Source organism: Staurois parvus, unplaced genomic scaffold (genome assembly GCF_062004578.1).
Source record: "Staurois parvus isolate SC_StPar_1 unplaced genomic scaffold, SC_StPar_1.0 ptg000029l, whole genome shotgun sequence".
NCBI classification, from domain to species: domain Eukaryota; kingdom Metazoa; phylum Chordata; class Amphibia; order Anura; family Ranidae; genus Staurois; species Staurois parvus.
In genome coordinates, this window is record NW_028317825.1 from 3,556,449 (window position 1) to 3,580,070 (window position 23,622).

The following is a 23,622-nucleotide window of genomic DNA, read 5'->3' on the forward strand; positions in this document are numbered from 1 at the left end:
TGGAGGAGAGGGTCTTGATGAGGGTCAGGAAGTAGGTTTGTTTGGCGGCGTGGAGGGTGTAGGTGTAGGTGAGGAAGGCAGATTTATAGCGGGTGAAGGCTGGTTGGGATCTGGTTTTGCGCCATAGTCGCTCCAGGGCACGACTGTGTCGTTTGAGAGTATTGGTGTGATCAGTCTGCCAGGGTTGGAGCAGTCGGGGTCTGATGTTTTATGTGGTTAGAGGCGCTAGTGAGTCACGGGCTGTTGACAGCGCGTTGTTATAGGCAGTCATAGCCAGGTCGGGGAAGGACAGGGGGAGGATGCTGTCATGGAGTTGATCAGCTGCAGAGTGGAGGGGGGCAGGGTTCAGGTTGCAGAGGTTATGGCTGGTAGTAGTATGACATTTGGAGGGGTAGGCAGTAGAGGACGAGGAGATAGAGAAGGTAATAAGGTTGTGATCGAAGAGAGGGAAGGGGGTGTTTGTGAGGTTGTGGGGAGCGCAGCGGTTGGAGAAGATAAGGTCCAGGATATTTCCGTTGGAATGGGTGGTGGATTGTATGCACTGTGCAAGTGCAAAGGAGGATGTTAAGTGGAGGAGTTGGGATGAGGTCGGGTTGTCAATGTTGACAGGGATGTTGAAGTCCCCAAGGATGATGATGGGTAGTTTGGAGGAGAGAAAGAAGGGTAACCAGGAGGAAAAGTCATCAAGGAAGCGGGATACGGGTCCAGGAGGCCAGTAGATTACGGCAATCTTAAGGGGGGTTGGGGAGAATAGTTGGATGCTATGGTCTTCAAAGGAGGAGATGGATAGGGAAGGGGGGTTAGGGAGGACTCGGAAGGTGCTCTGTGGTGACAGGAGCAGACCAACCCCACCACCTTTACGACCGTTGGGTCTGGGTGAGTGGGTCCAGGTGAGACCTCCATAGGAGAGTGCTGCAGGAGAGGTAGAATCAGTGGCCTGGATCCAGGTTTCCTTGATCGCTAGGAGGTTGAGGGAGCGGGAAACAAAGAGATCGTGGATGTCGGTGAGCTTGTTGCACACCGATCGGGCGTTCAGGAGTGCACACGAAAACGGGGGGGAGGGGTGGTTTTAGGGAGCAGGGGGACAGATACTAAGTTGCGGGGGTTGCGGCAGGACGTGGAAGTGGGAGGGTGCTGTGTGGGTGAGCGAGGTGGTGGAGGGCCAGGGTTCGGGGAGATGTCCCCCGCGGTTAGGAGGAGAAGAACGGTGAGAAAGGTGGCATGGGAGCGGGATGTGCAGGAGCGTGCAAATCTACCAGTGGAGGTGTCCGGGTCAGTGGGAGAGTGGAGTATTAGGAGGAGGTGGTGGGTGCCGTAGAGCGGCGAAGGAAGCAGTGAGGACACAATATACAGTTGTTTGGGAGGAGCAGAGGGATAGAGTAGATTTTGGGAACAGAGGAGAGGAAAATGAGGAAGAGTGGGAGAGGCATTTTAGGGAGGTGCTCGGGGTGGCGGATAGGAGTGGTGGGAGGCTTGGCTGTCTATAGTCCAGCGTGCAGTGGCGTATCTCGTCGCTGTATCTTCTGGTAGCTGGAGTTTAGGGGAGTAGGGAGAGGGGATCGGGTGTGGATGGATGGTTTCTGGGGGCGCTTGATTGGAGACAGACTGGCGTGCAGTGCGGTGTCTCGTTGTGATTTTTTACGTCTAGGGTTCTAGTCTTTAGGTCAGTTTGAGCTGGGGTTTGGTGTGAGTGGTCTCTGGGTGGGCAGATCTGGAGCGTTGTGAGACTGTTACTTGTCCTTTGGGTCGAGCTGGGTTGGGGTCGGCGTGTGGGGTGTCTGGGTGATCGGATCAGGAGTGTTGTGTGGCTGTAACTTGCGTGTGCTCTTGCAGAGACTTGCTTGGCAGGGTTTAGGGTCCAGGTGGAGGTCCCAGGGTGGTGGTGCTGGCGTGTGGGCTGCCTGTGGTGGTCCTTGGAGCCTGGTGCGCTGCTGTGGATCCCACTAGGTGCTGGTGGCATCCCCTGTGTTGGTGGTGGCAGCTTCGGTGGGGGTGATGGCTGCTTGCCCCTCACACTGGAGAAGAGCAGCGGTGCACTGGCGTCCCGGGGGTGATGGCTGCTTCGCCCTCTCTCACCGGCGCTTGGGGTCGCTGTGGGCCAGCGCATTTGGGTGCTGTAGGGCTCGGCGTCTGTGGAAGCGGCAGGGTCTGGCGCCTGTAGGTGTTGTAGGGCCAGGTATCTGTGGGTGTTGTAGGCCGCGTGGCAGGCTCATGTGGGCACGGGGGGCGGCTGTGCAGCACATGGTGGGGAGCAGGGGTGCCGTTCTGGTGGTGGTGGCTTACCCTGTCCGTGCTGGTGGCTTCTCCTCACGGGTGGAGGTGGTAATAGCATCCCCTTGTCCCCTCGGGCTGGAGCGGAGGCGTTCTGGTTTGTCGTGGCCCGTTCTGGTGGTGGTGGCCGCGCAGACGGTGGTGCTGCCGTGCGGGTATCCTGAGGTGGTCCTGGTTAGGCTGCGGTCCTTCTTAGGTTGCTGTCTGCTTGCTGGTCCTTGCGAGGCTGATCTTTGTGAGGTGGTCCTTGTTAGGTCCTTGGAGCCTTGTGTCTGCTTGCTGTGGCCCCTGGAGACAGTGGAGAGGGCCAGGGGCTGTCTGGGGAGGACCACCCCGCTGCGTGTCGGAGCGGCGGCAGTGCCGCGAGTCGGCCCGCAAATTAATCGAGGCTGCGGCTTCGTGGGCCGCAGTAGGCCGCGATTTTGGAGGGGGCCCAAAATTGATCAGCACCCCTCCTGGATGCTTCACCAGGGGCCGCAAGTGTTCCGGGGCCCCAGTAGTGTCTGCTGCCACCCGGATGGCAGCGGATTAGGCAGTGCAGCGACGGAGCTCGGTGATGACATGTTGCTCCGTCGCCATCTTGATTAATCACCATTGTGTTGTTTATCTTCTCCTCCCTTCCCTGCCTGTCTCCAGCACCGCACCCAGGGATTAGCAGGGAGGGGAGAAACCTTGCAGTGCAATGGGCACCGATTGGCTGCTCCTTAGGAAAGGGGAGTATCGAGCTTATCCTTTATTCCTTTCGCTGCCAGAGCCGGTTTTGTGTTTTTTGCACAAGTTTCAAAAAAATCATTTTAGGCCTGAAGATGACACAAAACCTGCAAACATGATATCTTTCCTGAAAGTAGAGACCCTAGAGAATAAAATAGTTGCAGTTACAATTTTTTATGTCACATGATATTACTGTAAATTTCAGTAAAAAATACACAAAATACACAAAAAAGCAATTAATTACCCTATTTTTGGTAAAATATAAAAAAATGAGGTTTCACTGAGTAAATAGATATCCAACATGTCAAACCTTAAATTTGCGTGCGCTCATGAAATGGTGACAAACTTCAGTACCCTATATTTTTTTTATAGGCGACCCTTCTAACCACTTGCCTACTGGGCACTTATACCCTCTTCATACCCAGGCCAATTTTCATGATAATTGTGCGGTCATGCAACACTGTACCCATATGAAATTTTTATTTTTTTTCACACAAATAGAGCTTTCTTCTGGTGGTGTTTAATCACCGCTGGGTGTTTTATTTTTTGTGCTATAAACAAAAAAGCAAAAAATTTGAAAAGGTTTTCTTTGTTTCTATTATAAAATTTTGCAAAACTGGTAATTTTTCTCCTTCACTGATGTGCGTTGAGGCTGCACTGATAGGCAACACTGATGGGCACTGATAGGCGGCACTGATGAGGCGGCACTGATGATGCTGCACTGATCTGCAACACTGATGGGCAGAACTGATGGGTGACACTGACTAACGGCACTGCTGGGCACTGATGGGTGGCACTGATGGGCACAGGTGGGTGGCACTGATGGGAACAGGTGGGTGGCACTTGGGAACAGGTGGGTGTCACTGCTGGGCACTGGTGGGTGGCACTGCTGGGCACTGATCATCAGTGCCCTGATGATCGGTGCCGATCCATCCTCTGACAATTGCTGGTTATTGGCAGAACTTTCCTCACACTGTGACAGCCGATAACCTGCAACTGCATTTACCGGTGATCTGCTGTGTCATTGGACACGGCTGATCACATGGTAAAAGGCTGCTGTGATTGGCCTTTTACCACATCCTGTAATCAGCTGTGTCCATAGGAGACAGCGATCACGGAGATCGCATGGTGTGCGCCCCCGGGGGCGCGCGGGAGGGCACATTCTGGGAGGACATCATATGATGCCCTCCCAGAACTGGACAACCGCGCTGTAGCCGTCATTCGGCTATAGCGCGGTTGGCAAGTGGTCAAAGCCTCTTATAGGGGTGGAGGCTGGCACCGTGGGCTAGGTGGAAGCAATCGGGCGGCAGTGCTGCCGCCCAAATGCTTCCACCTGACAGGTGAGCCCTGCTGCTTGCCCGCAGCAGGGGGCTACAGGTTGAATAAAGCTACCTACCCAATGCCCGGAACTACATGTTCAACATCCCTGTGTTAGTAACCAGTTATATTTTGTTTATCTAGGAAAGAATCCAGGCCTTTTTAAAGCAATCTACTGAGCTGGCCAGAACCAACACTTGAGGGAGTCTATTCCACATTTTCACAGCTCTTACTGTGAAGAAACCTTTCTGTATTTGGACATGAATCCTCTTTTCCTCCAGACGTAAAGAGTGCCCCTTGTCCTTTGTGATGACCTCAGGGTGAATAACTTTACACCGAGTTCACTATACGAACCACTGATGTATTTATACATGTTGATCATATCCCCCCTTGATCTCCTCTTCTCAAGAGAGAATAATTTCAATTCCTTTAATCTTTCCTCATAGCTGATCTCCTCCATGCCTCTTATCAGTTTGATTGCCCTTCTCTGCACTTTCTTCAGTTCCCCAATGTTCTTTTTGTGAATTGGTGCCCAAAACTGTATATTCCAGATGAGGTCTTACTAATGATTTGTACAGGGGTAAAATGATATCTCTCTCTCTGGAGTCTATACCTCTTTTAATACAAGAGAGGATTTTGCTCGCTTTAGAAACCGCAGCTTGGCATTGCATGCCATTATTAAGCTTGTGATCTACCAGAACCCCCAGATCCTTCTCCACCATTGATTCCCCCAGTTGTACTCCCCCCTAGTATGTATGATGCATGCATATTCTTAGCTCCCAAATGTATAACTTTACATTTATCAACATTAAACCTCATATTCTACATAGCTGCCCAATTAAACAGTGCATTGAGGTCAGCTTGCAAGTCAAAGACTGAAACTGTATTTTTAATCGAAGACCCTATATCATTTATAAACATATTAAAAAGTAAGGGTCCCAACGCTGAACCTTGGGTACACAACTAACAGCCCTAGACCATTCAGTGCATGAATCAATAGCCGCTACTCTCTGAATATAATCTTTTAGCCAGTTTTCTATCCATTTACATACAGATTTTTCCAAGCCTGTAGACGTTACCTTACACATTAGCCGTGTGTGGGGAACTGTGTCAAACTCTTCTGCAAAACCCAAGTATACCACATCCACAGTCACCCCTCTGTCCAAGGTTTTGTTCACCTCTTCATAAAAAGAAATCAGATTTGTTTGACAACGTCTGTCTTTCATGAATCCATGCTGTCTGTAGCTTAAAATATTTTTTTCTAGCAAGAGCTTATCCATGTAGTCTTTTATTAAACTCTCCAGTATCTTCTCAACTATAGAAGTTAAACTAACAGGTCTATAATTACTTGCTAAAGATTTTGATCCTTTTTTAAATATTGGCACCACGTTGGCCTTACTCCAATCAAGTGGTACTATGCCAGTCGTTAAAGAGTCCCTAAAAATGAGAAACAATGGCTTTGAAATGACAGAGCTCAATTCTTTAAGGACCCGTGGGTGTATGCCATCCAGTCCAGGTGCTTTATTTACCTTTATTCTGTCTAAATATTTCTGGATCATATCAATTGTGAGCCAGTGTGGATCAACTGGAGCTGTGTCAATACCATGCCCATTCTGGACAAGAGCTCCCCCATGCTCCTTTGTATACACAGAGCTGAAGAAGGTATTTAATAAATTTGCCTTCTCTTTGTCCCCACTCACCCACTCTAGAATATTTTGTAAAGGGCCTACATGCTCGGACTTGACCTATTTTACTATTAATATATTTGAAGAATTTTTTTGGGGGGGGGGGCTGTCCTGCTATCTTTTGCAATCTGTCGTTCGTTTTCAATTTTTGCGGCCTTGATTTCCTTTTTACATATTCTGTTATATTCTTTGTAATGTTTAAAGGATGATAGCGTTTCTTAATTTTTAGATTTTATAAAAGCTCTTTTGTTATTATTTATAGCTTTTTTAACTTTGGCTGTAAGCCACATAGATTTCATTTTTGGCCTTTTCAACTTGTTGCCCATAGGAATATATTTTGCAGTGTGTTCACATACAGTCTTTTTGAAGAACTCTCATTTGTAGTACGCACCCCATGTGCAGTTCCACCCATAATGCTTCAGCCTCATCACACTCTCCATCAACTAGGTCCTCTTTCACACTCGCTTTGAGATCACTTCTCGCATAGTGACAGACACCACCACCTTTCCTTTTACCCTGTCGCTTCTGGCATTGGTGAACAAACACTTTAATCCATTAACACCTTTTCCATGCGTATGTTGCAGCGGTTTTTCAAACAAATTTTTTTGGGCAAAAAAGTATAGCGCGATCGATGTTTACGTAAGCACGTAGGACATGTTCATTCGCCTTTGTGTGCGGGGACGGGGGTGCTTTTAAAAAAATGTTTATTATTGTTTATGAGTTTTATTTTTCATTTTTACACTGTCTCTTTAATTTTTTTTTTTTAAAAGCATAGCATGGGCAGTGACAGGTACTCTTTACTGAGAGATCTGCTGTCTATTAGCCTATTCTCCCTAAAAGCGTAAGATCAAACCAAGATCGGTTTGATCCAATGCTTTTCCCAAGCCAAATAATGCTTTGTTTACATCCTGGCGAAACCATAAGTGACTAAACACTTGTCGCTTTGGGTTTCTTAGACCATAGAGATGATCTGGGACATTAAGGTAAATGTAAATTAATTTTAAAAGCCGTAAGAACGATAATAACTCTACACTGGTTTTGAGTGTACTCTGATGGATTGGCCGGGGTGTACTGCAACGTCTCCCTAAGAGGTACTTCTAAAAGAAAAGTCTGTGTTTTGGGGGGTTTTCTTACCTTACCTAGGTGGATGCAGCATTGGGGCAGCAACAGTTAGGAGCAGTATTTAGTCCTGACTCTTCAACTGGCTAAACCGTCGATGCTCTTTAACGGTTGGCGCGCTTTCAGACTCTCAATAATGCTTACAGGCAGTATTAGAGCTATGGAGTAGCTGATTGGGTGGTTCCTAATGGCTCAGTCTACAGGGATGGTAGTAGGTAATGGCAGACCCTCTTACCAGACCCAGCGATACCGCAGCAGATGTTCCTTCACTCTGGGTTGTCTGCTTGACTCCGGTCTGTAATGCAGCAAGTCTGTACCCTGGCAGCGGCTCAGTCTCTCTCCCTGCCCATATGCCATAGCTCTACATGGACTGGCATGGTGAGGGGTGTTTCAGTGGCTTGGTCCCTCGCTCTCTCTGGGATGGTGCTGGGCAGTGGGGCTCTCTCTCCCTCTGATGGCGTCCCCCAGCATAGTCCTCTCTCCAGTAACCTGGATAACATTCTACACAGCCCCTCACCTTTTTTCCTGAGCTCCTGGCTCTCTTCTTCCTCTCTCAGCAGCCATGCTGGGTGCTGTAGTTTACCCCCTGTCAGTTCCAATGGGGCCACCTCTCATCTGGGACTACATTTCCCTTGAAGCTCCTGTCCTCCTAATTGGTCCCTTGCTACTGCCAGGGGGGGCGGGGGAAGCAGATTGGGCAGCAAGCCAGTATCACGTGCAGCTCACTGCAAACACATATTGTCCAGCTCAATGCCCTGGTCCTCGGGCAGGAACATAGAGAACTGAGGGGGGTGGGGGGGAGAAGAGAAAGCAGCACAGTCAAGCTTCCTTGAGCCCACTCCTGTCACTTCCTGATGCCGACACACTGTGGCAGGAAGAGCAAGTCAAGATGGGGGGGGGGGGGGGGGGGTTTGACTGAAAATATTTAAGCATGATAATTGCAAAATAATGTGTTATGTCATCAAGTTTTCTTGATTCACTCAGCCTGTGCTAAGTTGTAGATTGTTTGCTCGACTCTGTTTGTGAACTTGAAAGTAACATGCACATAGATCTCACAGAACTGAATGACGGTATTCTATGGGTGTATGTTGTCTCCTTAAAGAACATTTCATGCTCTGGACACTTCATTTATGTTGTCTTTATGTGTCTGTTGCTGCAGGTAATGAGTTGCCGGTATGTGCCAGCTGCAGACAGAGTATATTCGATGGACGCTATCTGCAGGCCTTGGAGTCAGACTGGCATACTGACTGCTTCAGGTATTTGTGATTTCTTATATATATATATAGTACAAGTTTCAGGTTCAAATTAAAAAGCAAACACCACCACAAAAATATTTGTGTCTTATGATTTTTTTTTTTAACTAAAAATGCCCTTGTGTAAGCAGGTATGGAAGTGTAGGTTGGGAGGTGAGGGGGGACAACAGGAATATATGTTGCAAAGGACAGTTATGAAGAATAACTCATAAATATATATATATAGTAACACTGCACTACTTTGTAACTGTAGTATTGTGTATAGGTATACAGTAGGAAAGGTTAAAGGTTTTTTTCCATCTTTGTGCCGTTCAAGGGATTTACCTTCACTTTCTGTCTTGTAAACTCAACAGGAAGTGAAGAAGTCTCTCCAAAGTGGGGTAAATCTTCTCTTGGACAGCTGTCTCCAGAACAAGAGTCCACACTGAGTTATTTCTCCTCTATTCCTGTTCTTGTGGCAAGTCAAAATTTCAGGATTTTCCCTTACTCTCAGTGCAGTGACAATAGATCTTCCTAGCAGGGAGACAGACAACAATAAAAACCTAACAGGGGTTCTAACCTCTTACCACTCTACCCAAAACTAAAAAAAAATTGTTATACTTTAACAAAAGATCTTCAAATCACAAAATAAAAATAGGCAGTGCACATATTACCAATATGTAAAGAATAAAATGTGTAAACTAAGCAAAATAAAACATGAAAACCTAATTCGTATCCCTTGAATAATTGATAAATCCGCAAATGTGTATCCTCAGTAGTCTAAGCGCAGTCCCACCATTTACTAAGTGTGAACTCCCAAAATCAGAATGACCAGCTGTATATTGGCAAGTCAAAAAGCACTTGATAATCTCCACTCCATGGAGTCAAACGTATTTCTCTATGAAGTCTTGAACTCTGTGTAAATGGATATCCCACTGACAGAACGCAATGTTCTTGTACTGACATATAAATATGAAATACTCAGGAAAGATAAAAGTTCTCACAGGTTCATTATGAGAAACAAAGTTAAAACAGCATAGCACACTGACCTGACACAAGTGGATCCAGCTCTTATCCATCAGATAAATACATATGTATACAGAGGGTCAGCAAACTAGTGCCAGATCACAACCACAGTCAATTTTTCAATGTCTTATTAAGTATCAGATACAGTGGATATAAAAAGTCTACACACCCCTGTTAAAATGTCAGGTTTTTGTGATGTAAAAAAATGAGACAAAGATAAATCATTTCAGAACTTTTTCCACCTTTAATGTAACCTATAAACTGTACAACTCAGTTGAACAACAAACTGAAATCTTTTAGGTGGAGGTAAGTAAAAATAAAATAATATGGCTGCATAAGTGTGCACACCCTTAACCACTTTCTGTCTGACCCATGTACATAAATGGCCGGACGGGAGCAGTGCAGGAGCGTGTGGCCATTTATAAACATCCTCCCGCTTTCCTGCCTGTGCGCATTCCTTGGGAGTGTGCAGCACCCATCACTGTGTGGGACCTCTATGTGAGGTCCCAATCATGTGATTACTGATTGGCCAATCAGTGATCACATGAACAGTAGTAAACAAGATGTAATTTCCTGACATCATTGCTTACTACTAGTGAAATCTGTGGATGATCACAGAGGTCACATGGTACAAGGCTATTCACAACAGCCTTGTACCATGTGACAAGCTGTGACCAATCACAGCTCTCACAGTATTTCTCAATGGCTGCAAGAATGCAGCCAGAGAGAAGGAGAAATGATTGCTTTTACAGCCTTTATAGTGTAAAAAATCAGTGTAAAATAAAAAAAAAAAATCTTCATCACCCCCACAAGTAGTACAGTGTCACCATGGTGACACTGTAATGCTAGGGTGACAGTATGTTAAAAAAAAAACAAAACAAAACATAAATAATAATAAAAAAAAATAAAATAAAAAATGTAAAAACAATTTTTGAAAAATTATAATTTTTGGTTATAAACTAATTTGGGTTAGTTTTTTTTTCACTAAAAAGATAGTTGAATACATTTTGGCCAAGATTATGAATACAGATTATTTATTTGCAAAATTTTATAAGAAAAACACTTTTTTTCAAAATGTTTGGACTTTTTCATTTATATAGCAAAAAAAATAAAAATCCCAGTGGTGAATAAATATTGCCAAAATAAAGTTTTATCTGTCTCAAAAAAATGCAAAAAAATTCATATGGGTACAGTGTTGCATGACCGCGCAATAGTCACTCAAAGTGTGATAGCGCTGAAAGCTGAAAATTGGCCTGGACAGGAAGGGGGTGAAAGTGTTCGACCTTGAAGTGGTTAAACTAATACTTTGTTGAAGCACCTTTTGATTTTATTCCAGCACTCAGTCTTTTTGGGTATGAGTCTATCAGCATGGCACATCTTGACTTGGCAATATTTGCCCACTCTTCCTTGCAAAAACACTCCAAATCTGTCAGATTGCGAGGGCATCTCCTGTGCACAGCCCTCTTCAAATCACCCCACAGATTTTCGATTGGATTCAGGTCTGGTCTCTGGCTGGTGAAGCCAATCTGTTGATTTGGATGTATGCTTTGGGTCATAGTCATGCTGAAAGATGAAGTTCTTCTTCATGTTCAGTTTTTTAGCAGAAGCCTGAAGGTTTTGTGCCAACCTTGACTGGTATTTGGAACTGTTCATAATTCCTTCTACCTTGACTAAGGCCCCAGTTGCAGCTGAAGAAAAATAGCCCCAAAGCATGATGTTGCACCACCATGCTTCACTGTGGGTATGGTATTCTTTTGGTGATGTGCAGTGTTGTTTTTGCACCAAACATATCTTTTGGAATTATGGCCAAAAAGTTCATCAGACCATAACACTTTTTCTCAGATGCTTTTGGGAGACTTCAGATGTGTTTTGCAAAATTTAGCCATGCTTGAATGTTTTTCTTCGTAAGAAAAGGCTTCTGTCTTGCCACTCTACCCCATAGCCCAGACATATGAAGAATACGGGAGATTGTTGTCACATGTACCACATAACCAGTACTTGCCAGATAGATGTTCCTGCAGCTCCTTTAATGTTGCTGTAGGCCTCTTGGCAGCCTCCCAGACCAGTTTTCTTCTCGTCTTTTCATCAATTTTGGAGGGACGTCCAGTTCTTGGTAATGTCACTGTTGCGTCATATTTTCTCCACTTGATAATGACTGTCTTCACCGTGTTCCATGGTATATCTAATTCCTTGGAAATTCTTTTCACCCTTCTCCTGACTGATACCTTTTAAAAATGAGATCCCTCTGATGCTTTGTAAGCTCTCTGCAGACCGTGGCTTTTGCTGTAGGATGCGACTAAGAAAATGTTAGGAAATACCTAGTAGAGCAGCTGGACTTTATTTGGGGTTAATCAGAGGCATTTTAAATGATGATAGGTGTGTACCGACTCCTATTTAACATGATCTTAAATGTGATTGCTTAATTCTGAACACAGCTACATCCCCAGTTATAAGAGGGTGTGCAAACTTGTGCAACCACATTATTTTATTTTTTTATCTTTACTCCCCCCCCCAAAAGATTTCAGTTTGTTTTTCAATTGAGTTGTACAGTTTATAAGTCACATTCATTGTGGAAAATGTTCTGAAATTATCTATCTTTATCTCATTTTTTACATCACAGAAACCTGACATTTTAACAGGGGTGTGTAGACTTTTTATATCCACTGTATGTGCCACTGTGTTTACAACCCACGTCTGATGTATTTCCTCACCTGGACTTCAACATAGAGATTTGGACTATTGTTTCATGTGTATTTTGCTTGATTTACACGTTTTTTTACACATTGCTATTATGTGTGCTATTGTGTTATAAAGAATAATTTGTTTCTAACATCTCTTAAAATGCAGTCTTTTGAAGAAATACTGTTTCAAGATACACATTACTTACTAGATTAAACAAACTGAACAGGTCGGGTGTATACAAGCATTATAAGCAGCTACAGAAGAGATGGAAATGTTTGGTAAAGTAAAAAATGTTAAAATTATGGTTAATAACTTTGACGGGCATCATCTTAAAGTGGTATTAAACCCAAAAGCAACATTTATTATATTGCAACTTACCAATTCTTAGATGTAATGGCTGCATGTTTTTATAGGCTTTCTTTCCTGTATTTTCATATGGTATCCAACTAGTAAGTCTGTTGTTTTTCAACAGAACAAGCTCTCCTGAAAATGTAACAGTTACAGGGATGAGACAAACCATTTACCACTGACCAGGGAGATTACAATGATCAGCTTTTATTTATTTATGTAAAACCTTTATCTCAAAAAGAAAAAAAACTGTTGCTATAACTGCCTATAAAGTGTTAAGTAGTGTTTGACTGAAATGTGTTAGTGTATCTAAATCTACTAGTACATGTAACACTCTCCTACCCCAAGACTAACAGTGCCACTGTTTAAAGGTGCTTTGTTGCTCCTTCATCCAGAGGGGGGACACTCTAATATAGGAGGTGCATTACTGGCCAGATCACCAGGTGAAAACAGGAAGAAAGCCTAAGAAAAGAAAACTAAATCAGCCACCACATCTAATGATAGGTAAGCAGCAATTTTTACATTTTTGGTTTTGGGTTTAATACCAGATAAATATACTGTTGGAGAGATGCCAACCAATAAAGCATCTACCTATAAAACTCTTGGATTCAGCAGAAAAATCTGTTGGTCCAAATGCCAAAACTTCTACCTGTTTTGCTGGCACTGTAGGTAAGCAAAAGGCAAGCTCTTCCCTCTAAATTTTTTAGTAATGAACAATAAAAATCAAATTAAATCCACGCTAGGTCAACAATCAATAAAACTAGCTACTGCTGCGAAACTGAAACCAGCCAATCAAATAGTGCAAACAAAAGCATAATAAAGCAAGCAATCCTCATCTATTGGTATCTAATCACATTTCAAACATAATGGCATTTAGGTTTTAAATACTAAAAGTGCAAACAAAAAGCAGCGCTAATACAAATTAAGTTATCAACTTGTGACATACATTCAAAAATAGACTTTCAAAAAACCACATTAAACAAGTGTGAAATAAACCAAAATAATCAAAATAATAATACATAGTTCTAAATTAACCACTTCCTGACCGCCCTATAGCAAAAATATATACGTGATTTTGCATTTCCAGGTAGGGGGGGGCACACGCGTACTACCCGTGCTGCCATTCGCAGTCGCGGTTGTCAATCACCGGGCCCTGAACGGTAATTACCCGCTGGCGTCCGGTGATTACCGCGCATCTCCGACGGGGAGGAAGACTGTTTTGTTTACAAACAGTCTTCGTCCCTGTCAGCTCAGGCACACTGCTCGGGATGGCTGTGCACAGCACAGCCATCCCGAGCAGTGTGCTTACAGTGAAGCACTCATACCCCGCCCCCTAGTAAAATACTCCCTACATATAGTTAAGCCTTTGATCACCTCTCATGTTAACCCCTTCCTGTCATTAGTACAGTGTCAGTGCTTTTTTTTTTTTAGCACTGATCACTGTATTGGTGTCACTGGGGATGTCAATGACACCATGTTAGTTCCCCCCAGTGTCAGAATATCCGCCGTAGTCCTGCTAAAAGTTATTACTAGTAGAAAAATAAAATCCCAGTATCTATACCGCCATTTTTAAACGCTATAACTTTCACGTAAACCAATTACTTTACACGTATTGGGATTTTTTTTTTTTTAGCAAAGACATGTCGCAGAATACATTTTGGCCTAAATTTATGATGAAATTAGATTTTTTCCATTTTTTGTTTAATAGCAAACAGTCCAAAATATTGTTTTTTTCTCAAAATTGTCGGACTTTTTTTGCTTATAGCGCAAAAAATAAACGCACAGGCAATCAAATACCACAGAAAGAAAGCTCAATGGGAAAAAAAAAGATGTACATTTCATTTGGGTGCAGTGTTGCATGACCGCGCATTTGTCAGTTAAAGTAACGCAGCACCATAATGCTAAAAATGGCCAAGTCAGGAAGGGGGGTAAATCCTCAGGAGGGTGTGGTTAAAGTGTCCATGTAAATAAACAAAATATTAACATATACAGTTAGCACTAAATTAAAGTGTCCATACAATCTCTCATCATGAAATATGCTCAAAATTCTCTCCTGCGACAGGAGTTTATTGTCATCCTCCAAGAATTTTACTTTGGCCTCGAGCTGTCAGATGTAAGGACATGATGAAAAGGTTTTTTTCAGAAGAGCAACAAAAGAGAGACCTAGCACTTGGGCCCTCCTGAGCATTGAGAACGACCAACCCATCCTCAAAGTGGAGACGGATATACTCTCCAAAAGCACTACATCCAGATTCATCTTCCATTTACATCCGACAGCTCGAGGCCAAAGTGAGACTCTTGGAGGACAACAATAAACCCCTGTCGCAGGAGAGAATTGTGAGCATATTTCACGATGGGAGATTGTTTGTTTATTTTTCATCCACGTGTGACATCACTTGTTGAAGGCGTTTGTATGCCATGGTGAAGCCGTCCTTGGTCATGATGTATTGAGCGTATTATGACCATTTATAATTTGTGATGGTCCATCTGATCTGGTGAGAGGCACTTTTAACCATGTGACAGAGTGGCATAATCTCCTTTATTATTGTGGATTATACTTCTCTAACTGATGAGTGGTAATCTTTACTCATACTTTGTGATTGGATTCTTTCCTGGATGGAGGATTTCTAAACAACAGTGTTATTTATCTATCCTTCTGGATGCACATTGTATGGACACTTTAATTTAGTGCTATATATTAATATTTTGTTTATTTTTATGGAGACTTTAATTTAGCATATGTAGTAAATATATATAAATTAAATGTATTATTATTTTTGTTTATTTCACACTTGTTTAATATGGTTTTATGAAAGTCTTAATTTTGAATGTATGTCACATGTTGGTAACTTAATTTGCATTAGCGCTGCTTTTTGTTGTTGCTTTTAGTACTTAAAACCTAACTGCCATTGTCTTTAAAATGTGATTAGATAGCAATATATGAGGATGGCTTGCTCCAGATGATGATACCACAGCCCTGGAAATATGCAAAGCTATGCTTTCTGTTAGTAAATAATTGCACAGGCTAGATCTCCAAGTGAAAATAAAGGAAAGAAAGCCTAACAAAGAAACCTAATGCAGCCATCACATCTAAGAATTGGTAAGATGCAATATACTAATTGTTTGCTTTTGTTTTCTTTAATATGTTTCTATTTAATACTTCTTTAAGCCCTGGTTCACACTGATGCATTGTGGAATTCACAGCGTTTTCTATACGAATTCCACACTGTATCAGAATCGCGCCCTGTTCATGCAAACCACTGCGGGTGTGTATGTTAAGTTAACAACACCCCAAAAACGGTCTGCAAAACGCGGTGTGATGTGCAGAATCGGATCGCATGGGTATGAATACCCATGCGATCTGATTCTAGTGCGGACCAAAAAAAGGGTCCTGCATGATTTTGGTGTGGGTGCGGTGCGATTAGAGCCATACAAAATGTATGGCTCCAATCTCACCGCACACAAATCGCATGTGATTTGCTCAGGAATGCGGTGCGGTCCCTGTGCGAATCACATGCGATATACCACACCGCATATGTGAACCCAGGGTAAAGGATTGCAAATGGTCATTTCACCAAACATGTACAGTAATTAATTTTCTTTGCCAGACACTGCTGAAAAATGCCTTGAATAGTGTGCACTTTGCATTTTTATAATTAACCCCCACTACTGAAATGAAACAAAACCTCAGCCCTGTCAAACAGAATTATTGTTTTACTTTTATACTCAATAAATATCCCTCCCCTATTGGCTTGACTAAGAAACTACTGCTAGAATTAGTTTGAGTGAACTTAGGGGTTCTCTGGCTTTCAGAGTTATGATTGTTTTATGTTATCAAACTACAGGGATCCTGTTGTTTTAAGCTAGACAGGCTCTGTCTGGTATTCTTACAGCGTGATAGGAAAATCATCTTGAGTATGTAAGAACACATATGACTGCCTCCACATACAGATAATTACAGCCTATAAATAGAAAAACTGTTTTAAAACATGAGTTCACTTTGACAGGTATATCCATGGTAAATTGATCTTTTCCACATGTGTCTCTGAAAGACAATGACAAGGCTACAGTCCCTGTTTATATGGTTGTAAATACCCTAAAGGGGTAGGTAAGGCAAGATGCATAAAACAGGGGATGTGTCCTATGCATGTGTTATTTGTAGCCTTCTGCTGACCTTCAGAAAGCTGCTCATTTGTGTGGAGCCAGTGAAATATTACAGATGTCCTTTGCCAATGGTATTGCACTAGACTGTAAAGCAGCACTTAGTCTAATGAATGACGTTGTAACTTCTGCATTTGCAAATACAGTTCAGGTAACAGTATTTGTTTCACATGTGGAGCCTTGGAAATGAAGCTGAAGGACATGTTTGTTATTCTTCATGCACCACATGTGAACAAACTCTTCACAAAATTGTCGATTGGCATGTAAAGCAGACCAGCTAACATTTGCACACATTATCCAACTTTGCTACGTCAAATGTAGGATGTATAATAACTGATCATTCGAGTCAGTAAAATATGGGCATCCATGAGCAAGACTTGTGTGTGCTGTACTCAGTATATCATATTGTGGACTTCCATCCAGAGGAACTGTAATTGGCTCACAATTTTTCTCTGTAGCGCTAGCACTTTCAGTGTATGAAAAATCTACTTAAAAACCTGTCAATGCAACAAAGTATAACATGATTGCATATCACATCATATACTGTCACTCCAGTCAGCTCACAAGGCATATTGTGGATGAAGGAGAAGTTTCTTTCTCCAACAATGCATTCCCAGGGTGCCTTGCAAGCTGACCGGAGTGAGAGTGGTCTGCTATTAAATCTCAGTGGTGGTGCCTGATCCTTATACTGGTTTTTCTGGGGTGTCTGCAGCTCAATCCACCTTCCTGCTCATAGTGATGGCTGCGCATGTTTTCTCAGTGGACATATCACAGGACTCTGAGACTGAGCTTCCTTACATGTGCACTCTCTGTACCCACACTTGTGAGTGCAATACATACTGTGTTTTCATGTGTACTATTTTAATAATGGTATCACTGCACTATGTAGCTCTTTTTGCTCCCTTGTTTACCTTCCTGTGTTATAGCTTGCCTATTACCTGCTAATGGTATGTTACATGTGATAGGCTTCTCCCTTTAGAATTTCTAATTTTAGTGAGGAACTAGAACTGATGTTTGCATAACAAATACATTTAATTTAATTTACCAAGGCAACAGTAACTAGTTTGCAGACAGGCTGTCCCTGAATACCCCATCTGCTTTAATTGACTATCTGTATCTTCCAAGTTTGGAAAGTTCTTAAAGGTCAATCTAAAGTTTTTTTCTCTTCAATATGAATTACACATTTATGCAATACTTTCTGAAAAGTACTAGGCAGACCCTCAAACTTAGTACTACCTTTCAGAGTCCCTGCACAGTAGGCAGCTGAAAAAATGCCAGAACCTCTGGCAGAAAAAACAGCATAAAGAACGCTCATAGTGGCTTGTATTGCACAAGAGTTTATGCACATTTATAGGCATTTGCTTTTAAAGACATTTTTTCCAAAACATTCCCCTCTGCACATTTTTCACTGTAATCAATGTACACTTGAAAATGGCAGACACTCCTAAACGCCGCATCGAGACGCTTTATGTTCGTCAAGTGTTTTTTTCTGCCTAAAAGCTGCTCTCAAAAACACGATTGTGATGGTTTTTTTCAGCCTGAAAACACTCCTCTGCAAATATGCCTGCAAATGCTCAAATGTACATGGAAAAATAGGCTAACATAGAGGTGCTTATGCAGGCTGAATAGAAAAATTCCAGAAGTCTGTATGAGCTGCATTTGTATGCCCAGCGTACGTGAGGCCTTACCAAGTACACTGGCATGGTCTATCTCAATCTTTCCAGTACAGATACAGATAACAGTCCTTGCAATACATATGGATCTGGAGGAGATTTAATTTTGCTATAAACAAATATGTAGTGCAATGACCTTTACAGACAAGCAGTCAGCAATTAAAGCCCAACTCCAGGAATTTAAAAAAAATCTACCTTTGCGGTCTAGGGGGAGTTAAATAGTCTATAACACTTACCTAACCCCCGCTTCGGCGCTATCCTCCTTTCCGTCCCTCGGTTGTACCTCTGCGTCATCACATACAATGCATTATACACGAAGGAGTCAGGAGTGTACCACAGCTAGGAGCACCTTAGAAAGGATGCTTGCACGCACACTGCTGGAGCAAGAAATTTGGCTAGTATTACTCCTTATTCCTGCAGTCTAGAATTAATGAGCTGTTAACCTATGGGTGGGGGGGATAGGGTAGATTTCATCTAATTTCTAGAGGAATATGTCTGAACTTTCATGGTTTAGTTGGTCTGAACTAATTAAAGGTGAAATATCGTTTGTTGCTACTGTCTACATCATTGTTGTCTACAGCAGTGTAAAGCCTAAAGCAGAACTCCAGGCAGATAGATATAACTGATACAAATCAATGCAGCTCTATAATTAGCAATACATCATGGATTTTTTTTTTTTAAATGCAAGTACTGCAGGTACCTTATTTTGCATTCCATATACAGCAGAGCACAGAGAGAATTAAAAGAAGCAAAATGAGCCAATCAGGGTGTATTGTAGTGCTAAGAGCGTGCTGAGAGGAGAAGAGAGTGAAGTAGCAAAGAGGTATGCTCATGAGTCTGCTGCTTCTCCTTACATTGTTCATTCAAATGGTTTGGGTGGGGCTGTAAAAGTGAAACTGCAGAAGAGAAAGATCAGTCTCAACAACCTGGAAGGGCTGTGTAACTCTCAGGGCTGGATGGACAGAATCACAAATCCTTTACCAAAGAGAGGCATTCGCCGAAGGAGTCGAGCAAGGGACCCTAGAAGAGGAGGTTTGGGGCCACTCTGTGCAATTCAGTTGTACAGAGCAGGTGAGTATAAACCTTTTTTTTTTTTCTTTTTTTAAAGCATTTACAATCACAATGAAAACAAAATTGTGAACATGCAGGCTTTTTAATACAGAAAAGGCATATTATGTATCCTCAGTATTAAACTATTCTTATCTGCCTGTTCACAATTTCAGCCTCTGCCAAAATGAGTGAACTCCCGAGCATGTGCAGGAGTGACATCATCTTGGTCCTGCCAATCAGTTTCAGCATCATCCAAGGTGAATGAACTCCCTAGCATGTACGGGAGTGATGTAATCTCGGCCCGGCTGAGAGTTGGAACTGTAAAGAAGACCAAACAAAGATGTCAGCAGTCAATGAGGGTGCTCCTGGGCAGCACATTACTGGACTAGATGTGAGTAACATTCCTCAGACCTATTTGTCAAAATTCTTACCCATGCACTTATAGTTTACCACTTTCAATGCTGTTGACTCCTGCTTCCCTGAACTTCTGATATTTACAGAGAAATGTTAACAGTGGACAGTGCAGTCTCTGGTCAGTATGTTAGTTTGAAGAGTAGAGCCGTGCCTTGCCATCCTAGGCTTTGTGGTTGTGTGTTTATATTGAGGAACACAGAGTAAGAAAACACAGCTCTAGTCCCTATGTGCTTCATAGGAGGCTGCGAGAGAACAAAGCCACCCTGAAACAGGAAACCTGGAGCAATGGTCATGGCACCAGCTTAAACAGGAACAAGGATTTAAAGATAAAGAAGCTGCTTACTGAGGGTTTAATATCACTTTAAGCGCAATGTAAAATGTAATTTGAATAGAGCAGCGCACATGATCTCAATATACTGTACGTGCACTTCTCGTATTCAGTAAACGGAAGTAAAAGAGCCCTAATGGGGAGGCATAGAAGTCAGAGTAAATAAAGAAAGGTATTGAGTGAAGATTTAACAATTTTTGGAAACCTGTAGCTTATGACATTGTGAATAGGACTTTGTGGATAGGGTTTTGCACCAATTGTTTATTAACACATTAATTATGTATTTTAGATCACAGAACATATTCATTTTTGTTTTTTTTTGTGACTAAAGTTCAGCTTTAATGTGAAGGACAATGGCAAACTACACATTTCACAAAGTCTCTGGAGTATAGAGAATTGATGAGCTCTGATATTTCCCATTTGCCCGCACATCACATTACCTAAAAGCTTTTCGATTGGAGTGTGTTTTTATATGGTCGCTTGAGCCACAAGTGTGCTGAACAGATGTCTTCAGTACAAGGGAGCACAGGAACCCTGTCATGTAGTTTGAATAATAGCAGTCCAAATAGCGGGATTCCCACCAACTAAACTATTTGCTGGAACGGAATGCATTGATTGGATTTTACATGGGTAAACCTCTCTGAAACTCTGAGTTCATTTTAATTACATACATAAGATGGATGGTACTTTGTTATTAAATTGGCTTGTCTTTTCATTTTTTAGAAATATAGCATGTAGAGGTGGGATTCTCCACACCACAACTGAATGCTGTTATAAACATTTATAAATACTAGCATATTCAGGCACCCAAACACTAGAAAGACTGTAGTAGGCGCTAATCTATGAAACATATGCTGACAAGAAATTTTCTGCACTGCAGGATGGGAAATGAAAAAATGATTCTCAGTGGTTGCTTAAGGCCTCATGCACACAGGGCATTTTTGCAGCCACTTTCAGGGGCGGCAGACTTTTTTTTTTACAGCTTTTAAACGGTCCTCCATGTTATCCTTTGTGTCCATGCACACATAGACGTTTAGAAGCTTTTACCCCCCATGCTTTTTTTAGGGGTTTCCCACTGACAGCTGAAAGAAGAAAAAAAACATTCCCGGCAATAAAAAAAAAAAGTGAACAAAACAGCATGGGGTCCCCTCCCTAATCCATACCAGGCAGTTTTGGGTCTGGTAAGGATTTTAAGGGGAACCCCACGCCAAAATTTAAAAAATAAACGGTGTGGGGTCCACCCAAGAATCAGTACCAGACCCTTATCTGAGCATGCAGCCTGGCAGGTCAGGAAAGGGGGAGACGAGGGAGTGCCCCCCCTCCTGAACCATACCAGACCACATGTTCTCAACATGGGGGGATGCTTTGGGGCAGGGGGGGCTCACCCCCTCACTCCCAAAGCACCTTGTCCCCATGTTGATGGGGACAAGGGCCTCTTCTCCACACCTGTGGCCTGTGGTTGTGGGGGTCTGCGGGCAGATTCCGATAAGTTCCCTTTAACAAGTGGGCCCCAAGATCTCAGCCCCCCCATGTGAATGAGTATGGGGTACATGGTACCCCTACCCTTTCACCTAAAAGTAAATAAAAACACCACACAAGTCTTTGACAAGTCCTTTATTCAAATATTAAATAAAAAAAAATATGCCCCCTGGTATAAATCCATCGTCAATCACGCCGCCTGCTGCCACCGCCGCCGACCTGAAAAAAGGAAATAAAGAAAAGACGAAGGCTTCTGCCGTCTGACAGATCTTAAATAACCAAGGGGCAGGGCCACCTGGTGACATCACTGGGTGACCCCCACCCCCTGTGACGTCACCGACCCAGCATGCCCCGTGTCAGTGATGTCACAGGGGGCAGGGTCTCTCAGAGACGTCACCAGGTGGCCCCCGCCCCTTGGTTATTTGAGGCCATTTAAAAAGGTACATTTTCTTCTTCTGAAGCCAGTATTTGGTGAATTTACTTTGATGCTTAGGGTCATTGTCCTGCTACATCACCCAACTTCTATTAAACTTCAGCTGGCAGACAACCATCCTGACGTTATCCTGTTGGATATTTTGGTAAACTTAGGAATTCATTTTCCCCTCAATGATGGCAAGTTTTCTAGGCCGGAGGAAGTGAAACAAGCCTAAATCATGATGTTCTCTTCACCATACTTCATCATTTGGATGATGTTTTGATGTTGGTAAGCTGTGCCTTTTTGCGCCATATACAGTGCTGAGTATTCTTCCTGAACATTTCAACTTTTGTTTCATCAGTCCACAAAACATTTACCGAGTAGCATTGTGATTTGCCAAGGTGCTCTTTGACAAACTTCAGGCATGCAGTGGCTTCCTCTGTGGTTACTGCTATGGACACCATGCCTTTTCAAAGACTTAAGTATGGTATACTCATAAACAGGGATGTATGGCAGTTCCAGTGATGTCTTCAAGCCTTTAGCTGTTACTCATGGCTTCTTCTTGACCTCATTGAGGATTCTGCATTGTGCCTTGGGAGTCAGCGTGATTGGGAGCTCATTTCTAGAAAGAATATCCAAAGTACCAAACTGTCTCCATTTATAGACTGTTTGTATAACTGATGGAAGCCTAAACACTTTGAAATTGCTTTGTATCCCTTTCCAGCCCTATGCAGATCAGCTACTTTTGATCATATGTCTTGATCGTATAGCTTTTTGCAAGGCATGGTTCACATCAGCTGATGCTTCTTCTAAACAGCAATCTTAAAATGTTTGAGTGTCTTTTATCAATCAAAATAGCTCCAAACTATACCTACAAATTCATTTCAATAATTGGTTCACAGGTGTACTAACTACTGACTCCAATTAGCTTTTGTTTAAGTAATTTGTCTATGGATTCATTTATGTTTTCCTCCAGCGCTGTAAATGTTTAATGGGTGTGTTCAATAAAGACACAAGAAATGTTAATTGTTTGTGTTATCAGCTTAAGCACATTGTGTTTGTCTATTGTTGTGGCTTAGATATGGATCAGCTCACATTTTATTGCAAAGTACTGCACAAAACCAGTTAAGTTCAAGGAGTTCTCATACTTTTTCTTGCCACTCTATTTGTCAAGGACATATAATGAAAAGATGAATTAGACAACAACCTAAATTTTCTGTGTTAAAATTATCCTTAGCTGCCCTAATATCTGTGGATAGATTGTTTTTGTGGCTATACTGTTTAACATGTAGAAACCAAATTTGAAGTTCTTGGTAATATGTAAAAGTCATAGTTCCTGCAATTCATGGTTGCTCAAACCATTATCTGCTGTTAGAGCATTTGCAGAAGGCTGCTCTGCGGAAGCTGTGGATGATGATTTTGTGTGTGTGTATGTAAGGGGGGTGGGGGTTTTTGTCTGATGGTAAAACAGCTGTGTTCAGAACTTCCTGTTCCCTTCATATTACTCACCAGAGGGTGGGGGGAGTCGGGGAGACAAAGCAGGGGATAGGGAGAGAGACAGACAGCTGTGGGAACTGGCTGCATGGAGAATGGAGCAGCAGCAGCCTGTCAAGAAACTGTAAGTTTGTCCAACATCACTAATGTATAGACAAGCACTTCGAGCATGTGTCTGGTGACCCAAGATTTTTTATTCTCTTGCTTTGCCTTTTAG

General features: G+C 42.6%; 1 protein-coding gene across 1 annotated transcript in view; it reads left to right on the forward strand.

Annotated features, from left to right (window-relative positions):
* Positions 1–23,622, forward strand: part of LIMK1 (LIM domain kinase 1) — a 178,856-nt gene that overhangs the window by 49,286 nt on the left and 105,948 nt on the right. The window contains exon 2 of the mRNA XM_089657278.1: positions 8,263–8,359. Within this exon, the coding sequence (XP_089513404.1) occupies positions 8,263–8,359 (97 nt within the window). The remainder of the gene's footprint in view (positions 1–8,262; positions 8,360–23,622) is intronic.